Genomic DNA, 25147 nt, shown 5'->3' with positions numbered 1-25147 from the left:
TCAGTCAAACAGACCATTTCACCTGCTCAAACAAAAAGTTTAATCTAACTACAAATGCTTTACTTATAGCGGTCTCTGCATATTAAGCTGGGATGGAAGAAAAGTATTTTAACATCCAAAAAAATCTCAACTGTCCTTTTTTAACAAAGAACATGCAAGTTGTTCTTGTACTGTAGAATTGTGCAACAGCCAGTTAAAGTCTGGCATACGGGGGGTTAACAGTGAACCTCTGTCTCCATTCTTTGTGTCTGCACATTCCTGAATAAATGATGTTTTGAACAAGGCTGTTACCATGGGCAACTGTGTAAGATGGCACTGCAGCGTAACCTTTGGAGTGGCTGTATTTTTATCCGCTGGAAACTTCTGCCTTGGAGGGAGAGAGAGAGAGAGAGAGACTGTGTGTGTGTGTGTGTGTGTGTGTGTGTGTGTGTGTGTGTGTGTGTGTGTGTGTGTGTGTGTGTGTGTGTGTGTGTGTGTGTGTGTGTGTGTTATGGGGATGAAGGGAATTGGAGGAGGGGAAGAAGCCAATGTGTTCCCTGACTAGCAAAGGGTGGACAGACTGCAGTGATTTTACAATGCGACTAAAAACAAATGTTCCAAAACAGGCGAGCTACGACAGAGATGGTTACCAAGAATGCTAGACATTTTCATTTTTGAGAGGTTTGTTTCTACATAAATAAATGTATAGAGAAAAAAATATATATTAAATATTTGAATTGCAAAGGATACCCTTCACATGAATACATGCAAGAAAATCTTGCAAACAACATGCATTCTGCTGATAGGCCTATGTACCCTTCTGAATCCAAACAGCCACTAAAATAACTATGCAATCCTCTGATAGACAAGACTATCAAATTTCTTGATCATTTATGCAAAAATCTGCCCGCCGACCTAACAACCTAACAATTAACAGGACTGTTTTTGTTACTAGACTAATTTAATAGTCTCATGCATGTCTTGTAGTTGTCTGTGTATCTAACGTTCCATGAAAAGGTGCAGAATTCGACACACATGCTCTGACACCACACAAAACGTGTGTGTAGTAAACAGGAAGTCAGACCCCAACCTTCCCCAATGGGTGGGGTTGGGATAACTGTTTATTTATGTTTTTCTTTGTATGTCTGCCGAAAACTTGAAGCCTATGTGATTAGCGAGACAGCCAAGGGCACCCCACTCCTGACCCAGCCACCACACCTTTGATTCCTCACAGACAGAGCAGAGACAATATTACTGCAATGCACCACAAAGCATGACACCAAAACTTAATTCAGTTTACAAGGAATAAGGTTATATTGCATGTGTTTTCTGTGGACAATCTAATCAATTTGGAGCCAAACCGCATACCTTATTCATTCTGCTCTCATGTGAGTTCAATAACATGTAAATATCAGGGTTGCAAACTGATAAGAGGTGAAAAGGTTAGACATAGCAGGTGTTCCAGATGTCTATTTTCAGTTGATTTGTATGTTGTATTTAAAACTTTGTTTTTTTAAGTGCTTAAGCTTACAGTAACCCTTTTATCACAGAACATTTCATGGGCAAATTATTTTGCATCTCTGAAATATGTGGCTTTAGAAAGAAACATTTTATTCAGATGCATAACTTAAGCAATCAATTGCACTACTTTCGCACAAGAACCTTGATTTTGTCTGTGAAACAATACATATTCGAAAACAAATTTATTCTGCTCAAAACTCTTGAATATCTCATTGCTCATCTTCTGATTACAAATATTTATGCATCCAAGGGTGAAAAAAAGGCACTCTTTAATTGGAGCAAGTTGATGCAGTGGAAAAACATGTAGTTATGAGTTCTAAAAAAATGCTGCATATTTCAAACGCTGCACCTTCATTACATTAATGCATTAACGTAATTAACTAATGCATAACTAAACAAGATGTTAGTGCGAAATTAACATAACATGCTGATTAAAAACAAAGAACATTTTTAAATGCATATGGCCTTTCCTATATTTTCAATATAAAAAAAAACTATTACATGCTTAAAGAAGCTTTTTCATGGACCTCGTGTAAATTGTGATCTACAAGATGTGCACTATGGAATTCAACCACAGAGCCCCCTTCAGTAAAATAGCTTGACATATGCATTGTTCCCTGACCTAAGCAGCTCCATTATTTGGATGTGGATGCTCTTGCATGGCCAGCTGCCATGAATGAACTGTGCCACCTTCTATTTGTCTGAGCTTCTGTAGAGAGAGAACGAGTATTAGTTTGAGTCATAGCAACAGCCACGCACCAACTGTTTTCCCTCACTCCCGCAGCCAATGCAAGAGTACGACTGACAAGTCACATGACTACCAGCTGAATTCTAAATGAAGAATACATCCCCTGGGCCATCTCAGGCATGTGCAAGCATTTTCCCTCTCCCGCTTTTCTTCCACACCAAAATACTCTGACACTCAGATAGAGGAACAGCTAACAGTTCCTAATTTGAGCCATAACAGAATAAGACACAGTGTGCTGAGAGCAGGGCAATCATATACTATTTTAACACCTCCTGAATATGTAAAACAGCATTTATCATGTGCCAGTAACATAACTTGTTGCTAACGGAATAACACAAACAGCACACATTAAACAATCACTTCAGCTAGCCCATGTGGAGGCCGTCGTGGCGTGCTGAATAGCTTTATGCCCTGTGGATGCATCAAAAACGCCACTTTTAGGTCAATGTACCAGAGCTGCATGTCTGCAGCAAAATCAATTACATGAACGCAAATGATACTGACAAAAGCTTTGAAAGAGATACACTTAATGTGATCCCTGCTCCACACTAAACAGAGTAATATGCTTTATTGAGTTTTTCCTTCATTCATTTTAATCTGAGAGGGAAATGTTGGTAAAAAACAATCAAAGTGGTAATGCAGTCAATGCGAAATTAACCAAATGCATTCTTAAATCAAAGCAATTAACAACTTCAACATATGCAAAACATCAAAAAATGTCTCCATACACATAATGATGATATTGAAAAGCATAGTGAATGTTCTAAGATGTCAATGTCAAATGACCCATTTTCTTTAGCATTGAGCATCATAAAGTAATGCCAGTGACTTAATATATAGGAAATATATTGAGCAAATCTGCTTTAAATTTCTTTTGTTTTATTTAAAAAAGCTCACCAAACCACTCAAGCTAACTATAATAAATACATTTGAATTCAAAGTTATAACAAATCCAGATATAAATTGTCATTACAGATAATAATAATAAACTATAAAGTGCACTGCAAATAAAATATGGAGTGACATTTCTCATCTATCTACCTTAACAAATCAACACGCCACAAATAGTTAGTATCAATGAATTTATTACAATTTACTCAGCTCCAAGGCACGTTACAAGTCTTCTGTTACTACAGAAATATGTATAAACAAACAGAGCATATCATGTGTCATTTACAGTATTTTTTTGCTCTACTAAAGCGTCCGTGCAACTTTTAAAGCAAAATAGAGAGAATGAAAACACGTACTAAAATATATCTGTATTCTCAGACCACGGGATAGTACAAAAAAAATGACGGGACCAAGAAACAAACAAATGCCCTCTCTTAGACTCACTTCGTTTGTTATACCTACGACAAAAAATGTATTCGTTAATAATAGTTTATTTATTTTTTTGCATGGGTTTGTACATGTAGATGTGGAAAGTAAGTATGAAATCGAATAGAAACGTTAACGTAAACCGTAAAATTGCCGACGTTTCCACGCACACTCTGCTTCCTCCGACACATGGAGAAGCGCGAGTGTCTCTGTACACTTGGGACTATTTCTGTAACTTCAATATTCACAACAAGTAGGGTACATCTCAAAACGTAGTGAGCGAACTACCTAGGCGGCATCTTTACACATGATAAACGCGTTTGAACGCAGCATTAGCGCTGCGCACACTTGTAATGCCCAAAAATGCTGTCTCGGTACGCAACTCACTAGGTTTCCAGACCTGTTTCTGATACAGGAAGTACATATATATATATATATATATATATATGTATATTTAAGGGTCTCTCTCTTTCTTTACTTTGACATCCCCGGCTAAAATGGTCGCTATCTCGCCTTGCATGAACGCCCAAGGCACGTTTGACCCTACCAGGGGACACTTCTCACCGCTGGGGCAGTATACCTCTCCAGTGGCCCCCTGCGCTTTGATGCTCTCCCGGGAGCACGGGAAACAGAATTTATGGTTGGGAATTGACGGACACTGGACGAAGTGTGTGTCTTCTAAACGTTCGTGGCAGATAGTACAACACAAGGGGCCGTTATTTGCCATAGGCGAGTCTGGAATGTTCTGAGGGTGCACCTGGTCCATCCCCTGGTGCGAACCGGATTGAGAAGGTGTCCCTGTTAGACTGATCTCCCCGTTCCGTGAGGCTAAACGCCGCTGTCCGGACACAGAAGCGGGGGAGACCGGGCTGCTACTGTTGTGTCTGTTGGATGTGGTGGAGTGCACGGAGTTGTTGTCCTTTGGTGAGTGCGCGTTACCCAGAGTGTCTGCAACCGACATGAGCGCAGCCATCGGGGACTGTCCGTTCTGGGGGGCGGATTCGGGTGGCGTGGCTCGGCTGGAGTGGACCGATCCGAGGGGTGGAGGTCCGCCGTGAGAGGCTGTGAATGATCCAGTTGCCATGGTCAGCTTGAGTGCTTCACTTTGACTCGCCATCCACTGCTGCCTCTGCTGCTCGCCCTCCGCGGAGTCCGGTTCTGGAGAGGCTTTGCGTTTACGCACGCCCGTCCTGAGCGCGCTGCCCGACGCAACAGCCCGGGGCATGTTCACCAACGCCGAGGGCAACAGAGGGCAGCTGGCGTCGATGTACGGCTGTGGTAGCATTTCACCACCGAGTCCTTCTTTAAAGAAACGCACAGACTCCGGTAGTAAATCACCCAGGAGTCGCCAGTCACCCGAACCGTGCTTTTTCTCATATTCCAGATATTTAAACCCAGAGGAAAGCCCTCTGCCAAAGTCTTTCATGCAATCCTGGTACATCTGTTTGGCCACACCAGACGCACTGGAAAACACATTACCAGATCCACTGGGGTATTCAATGAATATTTTTAGTTCATAGTCCATGCCTGGCTTAGAAATGGCATCGAAAGCAAACACTCTGCCCAAAAGGGAATGATCTTTCTTGAATCTCACATCAAACGGGGTGCAATTGGAAAGTGTTATCAATGTTTCCCTCACTATCTTGGGTTTGTTTGACCAGTCCTCTGATCTGTTCCTCAAACTTTCACTAAGTTCTGCCAGCGCCTCTGCGTTACGCTGTTTCTCTTTCATATCTCTCTCTTGATCAGTGCTGGACACGGATCCGGGTCTTTTACCTTGTTCTGACAGTCCGATGCTGGCCGGAGGTGGAGGGGCTCGTCCGGTCATGCTGTGCTGGGCTATACTCGCCGCTGACGGTGGGCCGTTTAACAGGGTCTGCGGAAGCAAATTCGGCGGCACACTCATCTGGCCCGACACTGCCACCAGCCCGTGGGTCCGACGCGAGTTAGGGCTCTGTCTGTTCAGTTCAGGTGGACCATCGTCTGATTTGGGGAAGCCGTTTGGTCCACCGAGCCCGTTGGGAAGCCTGTGTGCACCAATGCTGGAATAATCAAAGCGCGATCGCTCGGTATTTAGTGCGTAACGGTCCAACCCTGGCTGCTGCTGCTGTTTGGATACACCATCTACGTGATTCAGCTGCACCGACTCCTTGGATGACATACCCGCTTGTGCCTTGGCCGCAGGCGACGGTGCGGGACCCGGGGATCTCCCCTCCTGGAAGCCATGAGCGCGCTTCAGATGGCGTGCGGTTTCAATGACAAACTCGATCCGATCCGCGCCCTCGTAGTTCACGCAACCCCTGCACACGGGCTCCGTAAAATCCCAAATCATAGCCCACGGCATGCGCGGTAAATCGCACAGATAACACGACTGTCTCCTCGACGAGGAGACCTGTGCAGAAGACATGTTGAAACTGCGCTCCTACCGGATCTGCTATGCGCTCTGAGTTGGAATTTTGCGCGCGCCTTGCCACTCGGAATGCCACCTGGCTGGGCCGGTGACGTCAGCAACACGTTCCGCAGTTCTGTTACAAAGTGACAAGCCACTTGTTGTCATGCGAGTGCGCATGCGCTAACCACTCCCTAACAAATCTTCTGAATGGACTGAGAAACGCGCACCACCACGTTGGCCCGTTTGTGCTCAGAATACACATTTGTGGGGGAGAAGATCTTTTTTTTCCACCATAGGTTGTATGGTTTTTCCGTGCTTCTTAAGTGACCATCAGTTTATATTCCATGGTTTTATTTATAACGCTGTATAATGTGTTATAAAAATGCTTAGCAAAATGCATGTGTGATTTATATTACAAATAACATATTCTGGCAATATTTAATGCATCATATTCTTGGGCATGTGGAATAACGTAAATGCTCCATGGTGAAGTGAAAATCTTGAAAATAAACTACTGGAAGGCTGAGTTTGCTAAATTTAAAACCCCTTTAAATAATATTCACCATGTCTATTGCAGCAGTTTTGATTAAAAAAAGTGAGTAAAACCAAGCAAGCTCATAATAAATGTTCTTGAAAACTCATTACTGAACCAGACCCTAAAATAGTTGCATTTAAAACCTAAACACCCCCTAAATAATCTAAAACAATGCTCCCTACACATATTGCACCAGATTTAAATCAGACAACAAGATAATGTGATAAAAACAAATTAAACTCTTAATAAATATGATTAATGAAGACTTGTAATTGAACCAACTATATTATATTTAAATTATATTTCTGTATTGTATGGTAAGATTGGTCAGCTCCTTGGCTGTTTACTTAAAAGAGCAGTTTGCAGCCCCACCCCAAAGCCCCTTTCATAGAGGCTATTCTCTGCTTAACAACATCCTGTAGACAAGGCAAAAAAAAAAAAAAACTCACCCTGTTATACAACTAGATGAGAGGGTGGAAAAACAAGCAGAGAAAGAAGCGAGGGAGGTCTGGAGGAGAGAAGAAATGCCATTTATTGCAATCCCTGCATTCTGCTGGCACAGAACGAAGCTGTGCCGAATCCAAGCCAAAAAACAAAACTACCAAGTATGACCAAAGCCAATTTAGAGGATGTGATTTTTCTCCCTTCACTGAATATTATTTACACAGTACATCAAGCTTTAAGGAGCCTAAACCTGGAGAATGAGGAGATAAAATAACCACTATTGATATGCACATACTACATAATATACATAATATACATACAGTATCAGCCCTTCTAAGAAGCAGGCAGAATGGCTGCCAGCAACGAAAGAGCAAAGCAAGAGACAATTTGTACACTATTTGTGGTCTGTGCTTGTGATTTGGACAGTGTAAATGATCCTGATGCTTTTAGTTAGTGCCCCAAAATTAGCTACACAAAGAAAGGAGTGTTTGTGCCAATTATCTTTAGTGTCTGTGCAAACAGAGAGAATCACATGACTTTAAAATGGAATCAGGTTTGACTTAGTCCTCAAATGTCCTTGTGAAACAGAAGAGAGATAATATACAAATATGTATATTTTGGGGAAGAAATACCCTTAAAAATATATTACATAATATTAGTTTTACATTTTATAGCTAAAATAAAAAAAACAGCAAATGCACTCAAAATAATCTTTTGCAGAATGTGAAGTCTATTTGCAGTCTGACTGTAAAGGATATTTCACCTTTTGTTTCACTATCCCTGCAGTGTTCTCATGAATACAGATCACCCTTAGGCTTGGCTCGCTCTCTGATACACACACTGGCCCTGTGCAGAATATCACTCACCCACCCACCCACCTACGCACACACACACACACACACACACACACACACACACACACACACACATACTCAGCCGCATACATGTGTGGACACAAACACACTCTGCATGGACAGTTTTCAGTGTTCAGCTTTCCAACAGCTTATTGTAGGGGTTAACTCTTAGCTTCCGCTAAGTGGCTGGCGGGCTGACAGAGTGAGGGATTCTGGGAAAAGGCGAGTCTTGCCAAGTACAAACTGCCAACATTAAGCAGGCCTGACAGTCCCTCTCCTCCTCCAAACCTGGCCGCCATTCAAAGTGCTCTTTCATTTCAGACGCTGGCAGCCAGCCAAATGCATGCAGATTTACTTCACCTATTCTCAGATGGAACCGATAGAGACCGCCCCGCAGTTGCCATGGGAACCAAAGGCTGCTTGGAGACTTCCCACAGCTACTCGAATGTGCACATCTCATGTAGAGCACTTGGTAACCTGCAGATGTATGACTTTCACTCTCCTAACTTGTTGTTTTTTTAAGGGTCTTTCTTTTACAAAGGACTAGTGACTTGAAAAGAAAAAAAAAAACATCTTACAATTCCTGATGAACACTCAACTGCCAGTAGAGAAGCCAAATAACTAAATTCTTGTTGTTCAATACAAATTAGGCTTTCTTTCTCTAAACATAATAAACCTACTTAAAGACTGTCAGTGAACTCTCCTTTTTCCCCTTACAAAAAAGTACTGTTGCGGTACCATGGTAGGAGTCTTGCCAATGGAAAATACAAATGTCCTTTTTTATATATTGTTTTGTGAATGTTTAGTAAACATTATGTAATATCCCCACAATAATAATTACCGCAATGAGAAAAAAGATAGTCAATATGAAAAATGATTATTTAAATTGTAAAGTATTTCTACATCACGGTAGCACTCTTTTGCTACTGCCTTTCATTTTCGCTGATTTTCTTTTTTTTTAATCTATTTAAAAAACAAATGACTGAGTTTTGGTAATGAGACTCATTACTGAAAACAATGGGAATAGTAAAAGTAAAACTTCCAGATGCAATGCAGTAATCAGAATTGGGGAGTAAAATATGCTCAAGTGTCCCTAATGTCACAATGTGAAACATCTAAATGGTCTATAATGTAGGCTTTATTTTCTTTTAAATTGATTTGGGGTTAAATATGACTAGGACATTTTCTTGACAGGTTGAGAGAATCACCCAAATATCGGTATCAATATCGGCCAATAAAAACCTATATCAATAACTAATTTATTGGTCAACCACAAATTCATATACAAATTGGGATTTACACGGTAGTCCAAGGTACTTCAAAAGGAAAACATGGTACCATTGTATACATGGAAAACATGGTATTGCCATTACAAAAAATGTACAATCTGCAGACTGTCTTCAGTTTTTCCCATGACTCTTATATAAACCCCAATACAAATGATGTTGCTCCACATGACATTCTTCGAGGAGGCCCTCTTGATTAATGTGCAGATGAAGTACAAAAAGTTTCTGGAACTGGATCCAGAAACATGTTCATTTTATTGAGAACCTCCCTTGCTGCATAACTGGCCAAGAACAAAGACATGGTTACGGGGTTAACCATTAATATCAATGCACTGCTTCTTGTCTGCTCATTTTGACAAATCACGGTGAGCCTCTCGGAGATCGAGACACACACTCAAACAAATCGTGCACACTTATCGTCTTTAAGTGACACTTGCTTATGGAACATTAGGAAAGCATATATAAGAGAACAGGAAAAGGTGGTCTTGCTGTGTGCCATATAAAAACAAAAGCATTCCTGTGGCCTGGGAATAGAAATGGTTATGAAGGTCCAGCACTATGGTTACACTCTGTGTACAATGAAACATGTAAGGTCCAGGGGCCGTGTGCTTTCCCAGGTTTAAAACAAGATTATTACCTGGACTGCTCTGGTTGGCCGTTTTCAGCTGTTGCTATGGCAAACCTCTTTACCCCATAAGATTGCATGGAACATCTCTCGGGAGATCTCTGGTTATTAGTGGTCTGGTCCTGAAGTCTGCCATTTCCTGCAAAGACAGAAGATACCGCTACGATCAGCCTGTGCAACAGACACCTGCCACAGTCAGCACTCCGGCTACAGGCGACTCTTAACAAGGCCCTGTGTGTTTCAGCGAGTCATCAATTCTGCAGAAATGCAGTATGCCGTGCCAATAACCTAAACTGTAAATATGTGATATGTGTCAGCCATTTGCAAACACAAGCGAACGATTATTCTTCTGCTAGTCTAATTGCTTAAGCAGAGGTGAAACCTCATATCTCACAGATGTAACCTATCCCTGCTTTCTTTCTTTCCTGAGCCCTATTAGGAACCTTAGAGGCCGCTGAGTGGAATGTTCTCTCCGCGGCAATGTGGAATGCAGACGAAAAGAAACAAAGCTAAATAAATATTCAGGACAAGGACAAATCCTCCAAAAACAACAGTACCCCGGCAGGCGAAAGAGCTCCTGACCATAATAATTTCCTTAGGGTCAAAAAGGCAGTGTAAAGTGGGCCTCCTCCAACTGGAACAAGAGCAACGCTGCCCTGTGCACCTCCAGTGAGCCCCGGCATCTGACGAACATCAGGCTTTGACTAAGAGGCCCTCAAGCTTGAATACAGTTAAATGAGCAGCTAAAATTGAATGAGTCCACGGTAAACAAAACATCGCAGCCCCACCATGAAACAAAGCACATAAGATGTTTCACAAAAGCATTTGTCTTAAGGTGGTTATTTATATATTCAGCTTTAGTGTGTCAATAGGAAATATAAATGTTAGACTCACAAACATTTCTTTTGCAAATAGAAAAGATTAGAATAGAAGAACAGGGAGCCCTGCAACAGATGTCATGGCCCCCACAAAGCCCCCCACTTAACATCGTGTCAGTCTGAGTTACATTAAATTACAGAAGCAACTGAGACAGACGAAATGGATACAAGAACTGTGGCGAATTCTCCAAGAAGCTTGGGTCATCCTATCTGCCCACAACCAAGAATAACTGTCCAGGTGTACCTAGGATTATTAGTGGTGTTTTAAAGGCAAAGGTGGTCACACCAAACATTTATTTAGCTTTTTATGTTTATGACATTAAGTGATAAATGAAAACTATGTATGTCATTATTTTTGAAGACATCCTCACTAGGCAACATTTTTCACAAGTGCCTAAATTCTTCGCACAGTACTGTATGTCCTTTGTGAGAACAAGCTGTGCTGTAAGATATCAGGTAATTTATCAGCTTGACATGACACATTCTTATAGATTTGGATAGTGAAAAATAAAGTTTTTTCAAATGCTTTTGGGCAGTAGGTTGATTCTAGTTTTTGGGTTCTGGTATCCAAAAGAAGCAATGCAAAAAAAAAAAACAAAGAAAAAAAAAATACTGAAACAAGCAATCCAGATAGAGCAAAACAATTATTTTAAGTGGAGTTAGTTGGAGTAAAAATAAGTTCAGGCTCAACTTGTATATTACTTGGCTGTCATATCTAGAGGTCGACCGTTAGTGGATTTTGCCGATACCGATACTTAAGGTGGAGGAAAAGGATGATAACTGATTAATTGGCTGATATTTTTTCCTTACTATGATGGGCACAGACATAGAGGCTACTTAATAGTCCAAAATAAAGGAAATCCCAGATGTAGTTTATTATTCAACCAAAATCCCAATATAATCATATTTTTTTTTAGATTTGGTGGATAACGTTGGACTTTTAACCATAAACAAGCCCAAAACACTATTTTGGCTTGGTTCCGTTACAATGCTGTTTAAGTAAAACTAAATTATACTTAATATTACAGCCTATATATTCACCAGATTCAGCCTATATATTATAATTTACATTTATGCATTTGGCAGACGCTTTTATCCAAAATGACTTACAGTGACTTATTACAGGGACAATCCCCCCGGAGCAACCTGAAGTTAGGTGCCTTGTTCAAGGACACAATGTTGGTGGCTGTGGGGATCGAACCAGCAACCTTCTGCTTAACAGTTATGTGCTTTAGCCCACTATGCCACCACCACACACAATAATATATATAGCCTATATGTGTGTGTGTATATATATATATATATATATATATATATATATATATATATATATATATATATATATATATATATATATATATTAATTACCAGATGAGGTTTAATGAGGAATAATGTTTATTATTATTCACAAGATATAAAGTTGGAGTATGTTTCCATAGTCACATTTTTCATTGCATGTCCTCGCTTCAATATGATTATCTAATCAAAATAACAAAACAGGCATTGAAGTGAGTAAAAATATGGATATTATTGTCAATGATAAAAGATTGATGAATACAGAGGAATAATAATAATAAAAAAAACTAAATACTAACTACTAAAACTAAAAACTATATACTAAAAATCTAAACTTCCAAAAAGCAACTATTGGCACAGATTAATAGGTAAAACAGATACGTCATTGCAACTGTAAATTTAGTAACAATGTTCAGTTTTATTTGGCAATTTTTACCAATTTAACACACTAAACGTCACATTATCTGCTAAAAACATATATGCTGATGCCAGTGAAAACACTGGAAACCACAAAATGTAAACAGGCTTCTATCATAAATCATGCAATATTAGGTCTAATCACATTTCTGCCTCCAATAGTATGTTTAAATATTAATAATAATATATAAAAAAAACAATTAGAAAAAGGCTGTTTAAAATAGTTTTAGATGGAGTAAAGCATGTCAATGACCCATTAATACACCAAAATGAGTAAACGGACATAACAGAATTGGAATAAAAAACGTTGTCATTGTACCATAAAAGATGAAAAACATTCTACATAATTGTTATTCGATAAATATAAATTAGAACATGACAAACAACTGTAACCTGAAGTATTTCATAAGCAAGACTGCAGCAGTCATCATTTTTCAAATGCATTTTGGGAGTTATACTGTGACAGATGAAAGCAAAAGCTCCCAACAGCTCTATGTGGCGGTTGCCATAGTTACCACACAGATTCCGATCCCCTTCCCCAGCTGCCTCGTGACGTCAAACCCACACACGTCCAACAGCTGCAAAACATCAGCTGTAATCTCGGGACTCATGGCTACACAGAGATAGTCTATTCCACTGCCATTATAATTATACCAAACACAGAGCAGTAAACAATAGTCAGCATTTAACATGAAGCTGGCACCAAACCTAGAGGTGGATTCTCAATAATAATGCTGCCAAACACAATGCCAGACTGCAACCCATAAGGAGCACAGTGTCCAGGTGGACACACGCAGCTCTTAAAGGCACAGCATTAGTGTATGTCTAAAAAGCCAATGCATATTTCTTTTTAAACTGGGTCCAGATCCCCAGGGGGCCATAAGAAAATTTGAGAGACAAATATTGTACAAAATGATTTTTTTGGCAGTCATATTTAACTTGTTAACAGAAGATATTAAGGAAATATTCCGGGTTCAATACAAGTTAAGCTCCATCGACAGCATTTGTAGCAAAATGTTGATTACCACAAACATTAAAAAAAAAAATTATACAAAGAAATAAGGTTAGAGAGAAGTACTTAAAATGGAAGTGAAAGGGACTCATTTTTGAAGGAATTAAAGGCAGAAATGTGAAGCTTTATGAAAGCCCTTATATTTATTCTTCTGTTAAATCCTTGTGTATTTTAAAATTGTTGCTTTTGCGGCAGACTACTGTTCTTAATTATATGTCATCGACGTTTCGTCATCACGGCAACAAAGTTGTAAAATTGGATAGAACATTAAACAGAAAAGGTTAGTAAGCAATTTTATTGCACTTTAAATTGTTTGAACGCATATTGTTACTATACTTTTGAAACATTATTTTACTGTTCCCCCCCCCCCCAATTTGAAATGCCCAATGCTCTCCATGTCCTCATGGTGGCATAGTAACTCGCCTCAATCCGGGTGGCGGAGGACAAATCTCAGTTGCCTCTGCGTCTGAGACCGTCAATCCACGGATCTTATCCCGTGGCTTGAGCACGTTAAAGCAGGGATGTAGCGCATGTGGAGGCTTTACGCTATTCTCTGCGGCATCCACGCACAACTCACCACTTGCCCCACCAAGAGCGAACCACATTATAGCGACCACGAGGAGGTTACCCCATGTGACTCTACCCTCCCTAGCAAACGAGCCAATTTGGCTGCTTAGGAGACCTAGCACACCCTGGATTCGAAGTTGTGACTCCAGGGGTGGTAGTCAGCATCTTTACTCGCTGAGCTACCCAGGCCCCCTAGTATTTTACTGATTACAGATATGCCCCCATTCACTTTCATTGTAAGTGCCTCACTGTAACCCAGTTTGCTTTTTATTTTAGAGAAAAGGAGGGATGAGTCGAAATTACTTTTGTGGCAACCAATATTATGCCATAAATGCTGTCGATTGATCTTAATTCTCATTGAACCCAGATTATTCCGTTAATTAAAGTTTGACATAATTTTTTTTAAAGCAGTTAAGACATTTTGTAATTAATACTCTTATTCAGCTTTCTACTTTACTTTCAGAAATCATGAGATTAATTAAGATTCTTTTTTTTCTATTGATAAGCTTAATTCATCATCAGTTAATAGTAAGAAACTGCTGTTAGTTTTAAAATCTCCACATAGTTTGGTGGGAAAAAAATATTTAGGTGTTCAGCTTTTATTTTCTTTGCATCGCACATGTTAAAGTGTAGTTTGTACTTGTGTCGTTTTTCCTCACGACTGTCGTCTACAGCTTATCTAGCTCATTTGACTTCAAATGCTTCTCTTCAGATCTAACATTTACTCTAATAATGGGTAGAAAAAAAAATTACATAGTCAACTTAATACAAAATGAATATTTCCCAAATAATGTTTAAATCATGTCTTTTATACAATGTTAATATAAAAGCCTATATTACATTTTGCAAGCAACATGTGCTATCTTGCTTTAATGCATAATATCATGCTTACTATTTGCCTCAATAAATAGGTCTTTATACATAAACATACAGTATATAGCTGCATAAATATTTTCATCCAAATACTTTCCCAAGAAGATCACAATATCTGGGAGTCCCTGGCATCAAAACGTTCCCTGAAAATCCCTGCTCTAATGCATTAAAAATATTATGGGTCTAAAATGGACCAAAGCTACCCAACACTGCATTTGCCCACCCTGCAAGGACCTGGCTAGTGTTTCTGTGCTCTATTAAGTAGTGATGTGCATGCGACCCACCCCCCAGCGCACATCAACAGTGATGGAGGTCTCGGCAGGTGAGGGCACTGGCTAATAATAAGGCCTGCCATTTATATCGGAAAGGGCATCCCGGCAGGAGGCAGACAGACTCTCCTGGTATCTCCCTGCTGATATGGAGGCAATGACAAGAAGCTTTCTATCTTTCGAATCCCTGCACAAAATACAGTGAATGTGTTAGGTTCACAAAATAGAAACTTATTTAGTCCTAATTTTGCTGGAAATTAGTTGCAATGAAAATGAAATGTGACTGACGTTAACACATTCTGAGAGTTCCAACGGCAGAGAGAATGTATTTGCAACATGAATAATGATGAATGATGACAACATTTTTATTTTTGGATGAACTAGCCAAGTAGATAATCTTCATGGAAGCTGGGAAAGGAGACTCAGGGAAAGAAAGTGAGTGAATCGAGTCAGATTAATTAGGTGAAACCCAGACATTTTTCAAAGAGGTTACTTAGATAAAGTAACCGCATATCTTGACACAGATAGTGTTAGTCTATTACAAGCTAAAATTCCTACCCATCAATCTTTAATGAGGTAAAACTACATGAATTTTTGTTGAGGGCATTTGCAATATTCATAAGCCTTAATGTACACACAAAAGGCTTCTCTGTATTACCTTATTTGACTTCAAATTTACAGTACCTATTACACTTTTATCTACCTTATCTATACATCGGAAGATAGATAAACCTATAGTGTCTAATAAAATGGAAAATAAATTTGGATTAAAATCAAATCAAATTTGCTTATGGTTATATTGCATTGCATCTACTTTTCACAAACACATAGTAGCTAAATTGAACACAGACCTAAAAAAGCCTTATCCACAAATCGCAAAATTATAAGGAGTCATCCTATTGCAGATAGTTCCAAAAAGCAACTGATGGCACCAGGATGCACTGTGGGAAGACGACAAGATGGTGGAGGGAGTGTGATGCTCTAGGCAATGTTCTGCAGGGAAACCCTGGGTCCGGCCATACATATGGATGTCAATTTGACATGTGCCACCTACTTAAACATTGTTGCAGACCAGGTACGCCTCTTCATGGAAATGGTATTCCCTGGTGACAGTGGCCTTTTTCAATAGGATAATGCACCTGCCACCCTGCACCACATCTCACACCATCAGCACTCGGACGCTTCACTGTGTGTATCACTCCGCTAGTGTTTGTGCCATTCTAAACTAAAGTGTAAGAGCAGTGCAGATGTGTAAAGAGCCATCTGTCAGGCTGAGGCAAAAGACCATTTTTGTGTGTAATATGAGCCAGCTGGTGACGTGAAGTGAGTCAGCATCACTCAGTGATTATATTCAATGGCACTTCATGATCACTCATATTACTACTACACTACTAAATGTTTAAGATAGGAAATAGCTTTAAACGGCTTTAAACATCAGCATTAAGGCTCATCACAGCTGAGAGACACAACAGACTGATTAATTACACAAACTCAAGGCGCTTACCTCTTACCGGAGTTAACACATTGCAGAGGACAAAATGGCGGAGGAGATTGGGGTTTCTATAGTGAAAGACTCTTGCGCACCAGCAACAGCGAAATAGGACAGCTATTTTTCCACTGAGAAAATAGGATGAATTTCACCAAAAATTACATCATCACCAGAAAGCTACAGACTACAGCATCATCAACAGGTGATCACACATGCTCATGCTCCTTCTCTCTCTCTCTCTCTCTCTGATCCGTCACGTAAGAAAGTAGTTCCAAGCACAAATTTTTTAATAAAATTTACTTTTTAATTGAACTGCTGTATATAAGCAATATCATCAATATATCAATATATAAGCTATGTATATATATATATATATATATATATATATATATATATATATATATATATATATATATATATATATATATATATATATATATAAATATATAGAGAGAATTAAAAAGCAATAAAACTATATAAGCCTATATAAATATATTCATTCAGTGAAGTGACATGAGCAGAGGTTTATGCAAAGCAAGCAGAAATAAAAAAAAGTATATAATAGTATTAATCCAGATCTAATGTCTCGCTCTTAATTTCCCAGTGAATTACTCATAAACTGGTGAATACTACAAATATCCTCTACATAAATATGTCCCCTGCACGACACACTCTCTTCTGCTCTAGATATTGCTTCTGCATGTATTTAATACTGCTTTGATGATGTACTTGAGAAACAAAAGGAAGCTTGGCTAAAAATAGCCCGGTTTGCATGGAGAGAAAGCAGTCTGACAGCCGGAGCAATGCTGCCACTGAAATAGCAGTTGCCATGACAACCAGATTGATGTGCAAAAGTGACAAAATGGAGTCAGTAAAAACAGACATCTTAAAGCAAAATGTTCCCACTGTCTCAACATACATGTCCCCAGAAAAACAACAACCTGAAACCTTTGTTTTTAAACTCATTAATGCATTATGACTGTATTTCAGTATATACTTGTATTTATAAAATTGATATCAAATTTCATGAATTTGATATCAAATTCAGAGTAATACTAAACAATAACACTGCATTGTGTATGTACAGTGGGGTCAGATAGTCGTGCATTTTTCTAACTTTCAATTGCTAATTATTTTATCAATACAGACTCCACAAGTTTGTGCAAAACATGATGATCCATGCTACCCAGCATAAGCTGAGAATGTTACAAAAAGCATTTAGTGTGCTCCAATAGTAAATCTGACCTTTTGTAAATAGTAGTGACCAAAAAATAGTGGATTTTGAAAAAAAAAAAAATTGTTTTAATAAATATACGTTATGACATCACATAAAGAAATACATAAGGTTCCGCACCATTTCTAGGTTACTAATTACATTTAGGTCAAAAATGAACATGAAAATATCAGACTGCATTATGTAAGCCTTTTTCACTGGTGGACTCATATTTGCAATCCACTGTATATCATATTTCCTGAATTTTATATCACATTCAAGAGAAATACTGAACAATATTAGAAGCGCATTGTACATGTATTTGGGTCGACCGAACAATGATGAGAAAACATACAGAACTAATGCCTTGTATGAGAATTTTCACACTCCACGAAAACACAAGATAAACACACACAGCGAAAAACTGCAAACCATAATTAACTCTCTGTTCTCCCACACACATCCATCAACATGAGCCTGAGAAGAGAGCTCTTGTGTCTGGGAAAGCAATCCTGTGTTCACGTGGGAGAAAGAGGGGGGAAGGGGCATACAGCAGCCGACAGATTAGTTTCAGGTGGGAAAACCACCCCAGATTTCAGACAGACGGGCATGTGTCAATAATGGGAACATTCTGGGTGGTAAACAGCAAATTTCTCCACCAAGTACACTTCCAGAAGGTTTCAGCCAAGTCCAGTATACACAAACTGTTGCACCAGTACTTAACTGGTGGGTCATGACCCAAAAATTATCCCAGATCTATCTGGATCTATCCTATTCTGATAGGATTTTGGACAGCTGGGAAAAAAATCTGCTAAATGCTATCAAGCTTAAAATCAACAAAACATACCTCCCTATCCCAAACCTTAAGCCTAAACAAAAGAAAATGTTTGCCGTAAAACGCAATTGCTGAAGCAACCACATCATTTTGTGGCGCTTCTATGACACTTTCGACACAAGTTTCGACTCTCCTGCTCTTCAGGATTTGTACTGGTCCTTTGCATCGCAAGAACAACACTATATCAGTTGAGCTACCGCGCAATTTGATCACACTTGAACAAGCTTATAAATGTAGTTGGTCATGTAATGCAAATGAAAAAATGTCATGGGATAGTAAAAGTGTTTTAATGTCATCATAAGATAGCATTGTGTGAAGAACAGGGCAAAAAGTAAGCGTTTATGAACTGATAATCTGCCGTTTTACTCATGATTTGTGTGAAAGTGAATAAAAGTAATAGTTTTTGCTCCTCTAGTGTTCATCTCACCAGGAAAGTGCCATCATATGTAAAATGAGCCATGTAAAAAAATTTGGTTTACAGAAGTATCGCTAAAAGTATGGAGAAAACGTTTTCCGTTTCATGTTATTGACGACAAAGGTAGGCATCCAATTAAACTCTGTTTTGGTGCATATTCCCCTTACAGAAAGTGCTGTGCGAGAACTATGGTACTGAACTTCATGTACCACGGTATTTATACGATACTCCCAGGTAATTCTGAGAATATCATGGTAGCACCATGGTTGTTTTTGGTAAGTATCATCTGTGAGAAAAGCCAAATTACTACGCAAGGTAAAAGAAAATATGAAGCAGGCTACAATAAATGAGGGTTTACTACTTAAACATGGTTTGTGATGACCAAAATGCATTTTGTGTGGTGAATTATTGGCAATTTTGTATGATAAAAAATTTAGATACTGTGTTGGGTCAGCACTTGATGTCCAAAGTAAAATATGTGTACTTAAGCTAAACTAGTTACAGAACCACTGTTACACAACGTTCTACACTTCAGGTATACAGCGGGCTGTTTAATGACGCTTACTACTTGAAGGCACTAAAGCAGCTGTGTTCCCAGGTCAGCCTGTGCTAACATGCCCCCAAGCTTTTCCAATAACAAGCCTCGACTCTCCGACAGGAGCTGACATGGAGCAAAACAGCGTGACTGAGGAGAACAGCATGAACTATTCGTATTTACACAGCTGTTCGCCCGGTGACACCTCTTTCAACACAACTGTTTTTTGCCTTAATTGGTTTTTAGTGCAAAAACGAGTCTTCAATCCAAACCAGAGGAGTGACATGGAGGTTGAATGATGGTGTCTAAAGGAAACAGGCACTTTTGTGGATGAATTACTGGTACAGAATTACCAGAGCCAGAGCTGATCATGGCTGCATGTTTAACAGGAAACTGAATCCAGGTTGTTTCTTGGCAGAGGCAAAGCACAATGGTTAAAGCCTGTAGCCATGGAAGCAGTGAAATAAGCCATTTGAAAATAGTGATAAGACATCTGAAACTGAACCAAAAGCAATATGCTGTAAAATATGTGCAGCAGTGACTGATTAAAATTCTGTTTCCTTGTGCCAAAACAAGGACTATGTTTACAATCATTTATTCAGCTTTAGATAGGAAACCAATATACTGTATGATTGGCATGTAAATGAATCATGAAAACTATAAAAAGTTAACATCACGAACGTCCTTTGTCTTTTCATATTTCAATGTTTATATATATACTGTCTCAAAAATATAAAATCAAAATGAATGCATCTATTCCAAGCATAACATTAGCCAAGAAAGCTTTTAGATGAAACCACCCAGACGTTCTTGGGAGATATTAGGATTGACAGTTTTATGGGTTTTATGGATTATCATTACCTGTGCTTATTTTAAAATCTACAATGAAATGATGAAAAGTCAGTGGAAATCTGTGTTTTTACTGTAGGGTTGTTCATGGGCACTGTTTGTAGTGCAAAGGCAAAAACTCTGTAGTGACGCTACTGCCATCAAGTGGTTTCAATTTGAATGACAGCTTTTTCGACTGTAAGTAATACTGGTGTAATGAACCAGTATAGAATTTATTTAATCATTCTAGCAGATCTTACCAATGACTAATCAAAAGTACATTCTGCCAATGAATGAAACAGCAGTGAAAATGCCACTAGAAAGAAACCCACCTTGGCTTTTGAAGGAGGTTTTCTGGGATTTTATGTTTTTGGTTGATGATGTCCAATACGTGGGTTTAGGAATGACCTTTCGAGGAGCAGGAGTCTCCAGGGGACTTTTATGACCACCTGTTTGGCTTTCTCTGTGTACATCCTTTGAGACTGCATATGAAACAAACCAGCAAAGAAATAATCAAGTTAACACAATTTGTTTGCTTAAATAGAGACAGAAAGAACGATAGATAGATAGATAGATAGATAGATAGAACGATAGATAGATAGAACGATAGATAGATAGAACGATAGATAGATAGATAGATAGATAGATAGATAGATAGATAGATTGATAGATAGATAGATAGATAGATAGATAGAACAACCGACTGACAAATAGACAGACAGACCGATAGATCAACAATAGGATAGAACATCAAACAGACAGAATGACAGACAGACAGACAGAATAATAGATATTAGACAGACAGACAGAATAATAGATATTTCAGTCACAGACTCACCTGATGCTGAACTTTCAGGAGAGGTTTTATCAGTGGTAGTCAAAGAGCCTGTCTGGTGGATTACAGAGCTTGTGCGCTGGTTAGTTTGTGTGTCTGCATTTGCACGAGCGGTTACAACATCCAAAGCAGATCCCAAAAGACGATTCTAACAAAGAGCATAAGAGCAAACTGTCCGTTAGTTGAATTTATAACAGAAGTCACAAACTGATAAAAACATCCAATTCATGAATTAACTAGAACCTTCAAAAGTGATCTTTGATCTTTTGAAATAAGAGTTTGATGTACTGTGTTGACACATATAGAATATTGTTATGATAAAAAAAATTATACAAAAATAATAAACCTTGAATAGCATTAAAAGAGGAGATAAGAGGGGAAAAGGGAAAACATTCTAGAATGTGGCCCCTTTAAGACAGGCAGTTTCTGGATCACTAGATCTGGACAGAGGCCTTGGCATTTTTACCTGCAGTTGGATCTGCTGACATTGGATCGTCTCCAGGTGTTGCAATCTTTGCTGTATAAGAACGTTCAGCTGCTCTTCCAGATGGGCCACTCTTTCTGCAGAACAGTCCACAGTACTGCCTGCACTGCCATGCTTGACACTGGCCTCTGCGGCCTGCAGCCGCTTCAGTTCGACTGTTACCCGAGAGATCTGTGCTTCCATCTCACTCTGAGCCTGGAATTTAACATTTTGGAATTCCATGTTATTTTCACATTTTTCATGACCAAGTGAACCCTGAAAAATCGTATACAGGTGAAACTCGAAAAATTAGAATATCGTGCAGAAGTTCATTAATTTCAGTAATTCAACTTAAAAGGTGAAACTAATATATTATTACTAATATACTATTATTATATAGACTCATTACAAGCAAAGTAAGATATTTCAAGCCTTTATTTGATATAATTTTGATGATTATGGCTTACAGCTTATGAAAACCCCAAATTCAGAATCTCAGAAAATTTGAATATTGTGAAAAGGTTCAGTATTGTAGGCTCAAAGTGTCACACTCTAATCAGCTAAACACCTGCAAAGGGTTCCTGAGCCTTTAAATGGTCTCTCAGTCTGGTTCAGTTGAATTCACAATCATAGGGAAGACTGCTGACCTGACAGTTGTGCAGAAAACCATCATTGACACCCTCCACAAGGAGGGAAAGCCTAAAAAGGTAATTGCAAAAGAAGTTGGATGTTCTCAAAGTGCTGTATCAAAGCACATTAATAGAAAGTTAAGTGGAAGGGAAAAGTGTGGAAGAAAAAGGTGCACAAGCAGCAGGGATGACCGTAGCCTGGAGAGGATTGTCAGGAAAAGGCCATTCAAATGTGTGGGGAGCTTCACAAGGAGTGGACTGAGGCTGGAGTTACTGCATCAAGAGCCACCACACACAGACGGGTCCTGGACATGGGCTTCAAATGTCAAACGTCTTACCTGGGCTAAAGAAAAAAATAACTGGTCTGTTGCTCAGTGGTCCAAAGTCCTCTTTTCTGATGAGAGCAAATTTTGCATCTCATTTGGAAACCAAGGTCCCAGAGTCTGGATGAAGAATGGAGAGGCACACAATCCAAGATGCTTGAAGTCCAGTGTGAAGTTTCCACAGTCTGTGTTGGTTTGGGGAGCCATGTCATCGGCTGGTGTTGGATCCACTGTGCTTTATTAAGTCCAGAGTCAATGCAGCCGTCTACCGGGACATTTTAGAGCACTTCATGCTTCCTTCAGCAGACAAGCTTTATGGAGATGCTGACTTCATTTTCCAGCAGGACTTGGCACCTGCCCACACTGCCAAAAGTACCAAAACCTGGTTCAATGACCATGGTATTACTGTGCTTGATTGGCCAGCAAACTCGCCTGACCTGAACCCCATAGAGAATCTATGGGGCATTGCCAAGAGAAAGATGAGAGACATGAGACCAAACAATGCAGAAGAGCTGAAGGCCGCTATTGAAGCATCTTGGTCTTCCATAACACCTCAGCAGTGCCACAGGCTGATAGCATCCATGCCACGCTGCATTGAGGCAGTAATTAATGCAAAAGGGGCCCAAACCAAGTACTGAGTACATATGCATGATTATACTTTTCAGAGGCCCGACATTTCTGTATTTAAAATCCTTTTTTTATTGATTTCATGTAATATTCTAATTTTCTGAGATTCTGAATTTGGGGTTTTCATAAGCTGTAAGCCATAATCATCAAAATTATATCAAATAAAGGCTTGAAATATCTTACTTTGCTTGTAATGAGTCTATATAATATATTAATTTCACCTTTTAAGTCGAATTACTGAAATTAATGAACTTTTGCACGATATTCTAATTTTTCAAGTTTCACCTATATGAAACTATTATGTCTACCTTTATCAGGGGGAATGTGGCAGCAACAGTAGCTGCTGTTATTGCAGCCACATTTTCCGAAGTCCCAGAAACTCCAGGCGGAATACCAGGATCTGGCTGGCCTTTGTTGGTTTGAGGTCTGTTTTGATCCAACACTTGTACAGTCACGTTTCGTCTTAAAGGGGCGCTCTGGTATCTGATGTACCATATCAAAAATCAGTTTGACCAGCAAAAAAAATAACAACAACATCTGATCATGCTCAAGTATGGCTGTCATGAGAATTTAAGTAAGCATTACCTCTTCTTCAGGGCTGCCGAAACTGCACCTCTGCCATCAGTAGAGTATCTAGAAATTTCAACGTCTTCACCTGCAATGTTTAGAAATGTCCCATCAATTCACTTTATTTTGATTCAGCACTTGTGCAAGTGGCTTAGAAAGTACAAAATGGAGTTTGTCCAGGGCTGAGTGGTGCAACAAGACAAACGTATTGAAATTTAAGTGCCACACACACACACACACACACACACACACACACACACACAAACACAAACACAAACACAAACACACCTTTTGATTCTGAGTTCTTCTCTGCCTGCATGACAGCTATTTGGCTCTACATGGGAAAGCAAATGCTTTAGTCAATAAACAAATGAAAAGTATTGAAACCATGCTGTTTGGAAAGAGAACAAACATAAAAAACAACTCACTTTCTCTATAAGGTCAGCAACTTGATTTGATGATCCACCAGTCTGTTGTCCCTCAGCCCCTACCGAATGCATAAAACATTGATTTATTATTTTGATCACATCATTGTTCTAGTTTATGATTTCACTGATCAGTCTAGTGGTGTTACCTCTATCTGAAGCTGGAAGATTCACAGGCAGGACAAGTGGGTTCTCCTCTGTACATCCATCATTCCCAGAAGATACATTCGCAGAGTCTGAAAGTTTCCTGATGTTAATGTGAACTTTATTGTAGCTTTTATAATGGGTTTCTACTCTGCTGTGATTAAAAGCAGCTCTGGTTGAGCGAATCAACACATCTGCAGCATCAGAACTGGACGAAGAATCATTTAAGTGTGTGTTATTGGTCACAGACACACACGAGTCCATTGCCACTCTTACAGAAGTAATAAGACACTCCAAAATGATTTTCTGAAGAGGCTTCAGTCATGTCAACCTTTTACATGAATCAACAGTTGATGGTATTAACAGTGAACAGGTTCAGCAGTTAATTGTCACTGTATATATAATAGTCGTACCGTAAAGATGAAGTCAACATTATTGATTATTGTGAAGTTTTCATCAGATATCTATAGATGACATGTTTCTGTCCCATTTGTGTTTTAAATTTCCCGCCTCAGGAAATTTGTGTCAGTCCCTTTGTCCGAAGTATGCAATCTGCGCTCTGTTTTGAAGTATTTAAAATAAATATTGAAATAATTTAGTTAATCTCAGCAGCAGGTTCACTTATTTCACGGAGACGGTTGTTGCTGACAACAAAAGTTGACAAAGCTGTGATCATGGAAACAACGACGTGATTACAAGATGTGTAACAGATTTCAAAATAAAAGTTTCTTTTGAAACTTTGTTTTGGCCCTTGGCTATGCTGTTTCTATTATGTATGATTTTTCCATGTAAATGTTTATTTATTT

General features: G+C 39.1%; 2 protein-coding genes across 2 annotated transcripts in view; both read right to left on the bottom strand.

Annotated features, from left to right (window-relative positions):
• The window catches only part of kiaa0586 (KIAA0586 ortholog), a 158936-nt gene extending 133954 nt beyond the window's left edge, over positions 1 to 24982 (bottom strand). The window contains exons 1-9 of the mRNA XM_052145731.1: positions 24347 to 24982; positions 24201 to 24259; positions 24061 to 24106; positions 23791 to 23860; positions 23514 to 23688; positions 21630 to 21842; positions 21167 to 21311; positions 20661 to 20810; positions 9714 to 9840 (exon numbers count right to left, since the gene is read on the bottom strand). Coding sequence (XP_052001691.1) covers positions 9714 to 9840; positions 20661 to 20810; positions 21167 to 21311; positions 21630 to 21842; positions 23514 to 23688; positions 23791 to 23860; positions 24061 to 24106; positions 24201 to 24259; positions 24347 to 24605 — 1244 coding nt within the window. The 5' untranslated portion in view covers positions 24606 to 24982. The remainder of the gene's footprint in view (positions 1 to 9713; positions 9841 to 20660; positions 20811 to 21166; positions 21312 to 21629; positions 21843 to 23513; positions 23689 to 23790; positions 23861 to 24060; positions 24107 to 24200; positions 24260 to 24346) is intronic.
• On the bottom strand, positions 3235 to 6181 carry irf2bpl (interferon regulatory factor 2 binding protein-like). The gene has a single exon (XM_052145733.1). The coding sequence runs from the start codon at positions 5970 to 5972 to the stop codon at positions 4020 to 4022; it is 1953 nt and encodes a 650-aa protein (XP_052001693.1). The 5' UTR covers positions 5973 to 6181; the 3' UTR covers positions 3235 to 4019.
• Positions 24983 to 25147: the final 165 nt, after the last annotated feature.

This window comes from Xyrauchen texanus, chromosome 16 (genome assembly GCF_025860055.1).
Source record: "Xyrauchen texanus isolate HMW12.3.18 chromosome 16, RBS_HiC_50CHRs, whole genome shotgun sequence".
NCBI lineage: Eukaryota > Metazoa > Chordata > Actinopteri > Cypriniformes > Catostomidae > Xyrauchen > Xyrauchen texanus.
The sequence above is the reverse complement of the archived record's forward strand: the minus strand, read 5'-3'. Positions and strand labels throughout refer to the sequence as shown.

Coding starts and splice junctions, on each gene's coding strand:
- irf2bpl (XM_052145733.1), bottom strand. CDS start 5,972: ATGTCTTCTGCACAGGTCTCCTCGTCGAGGAGACAGTCGTGTTATCTG.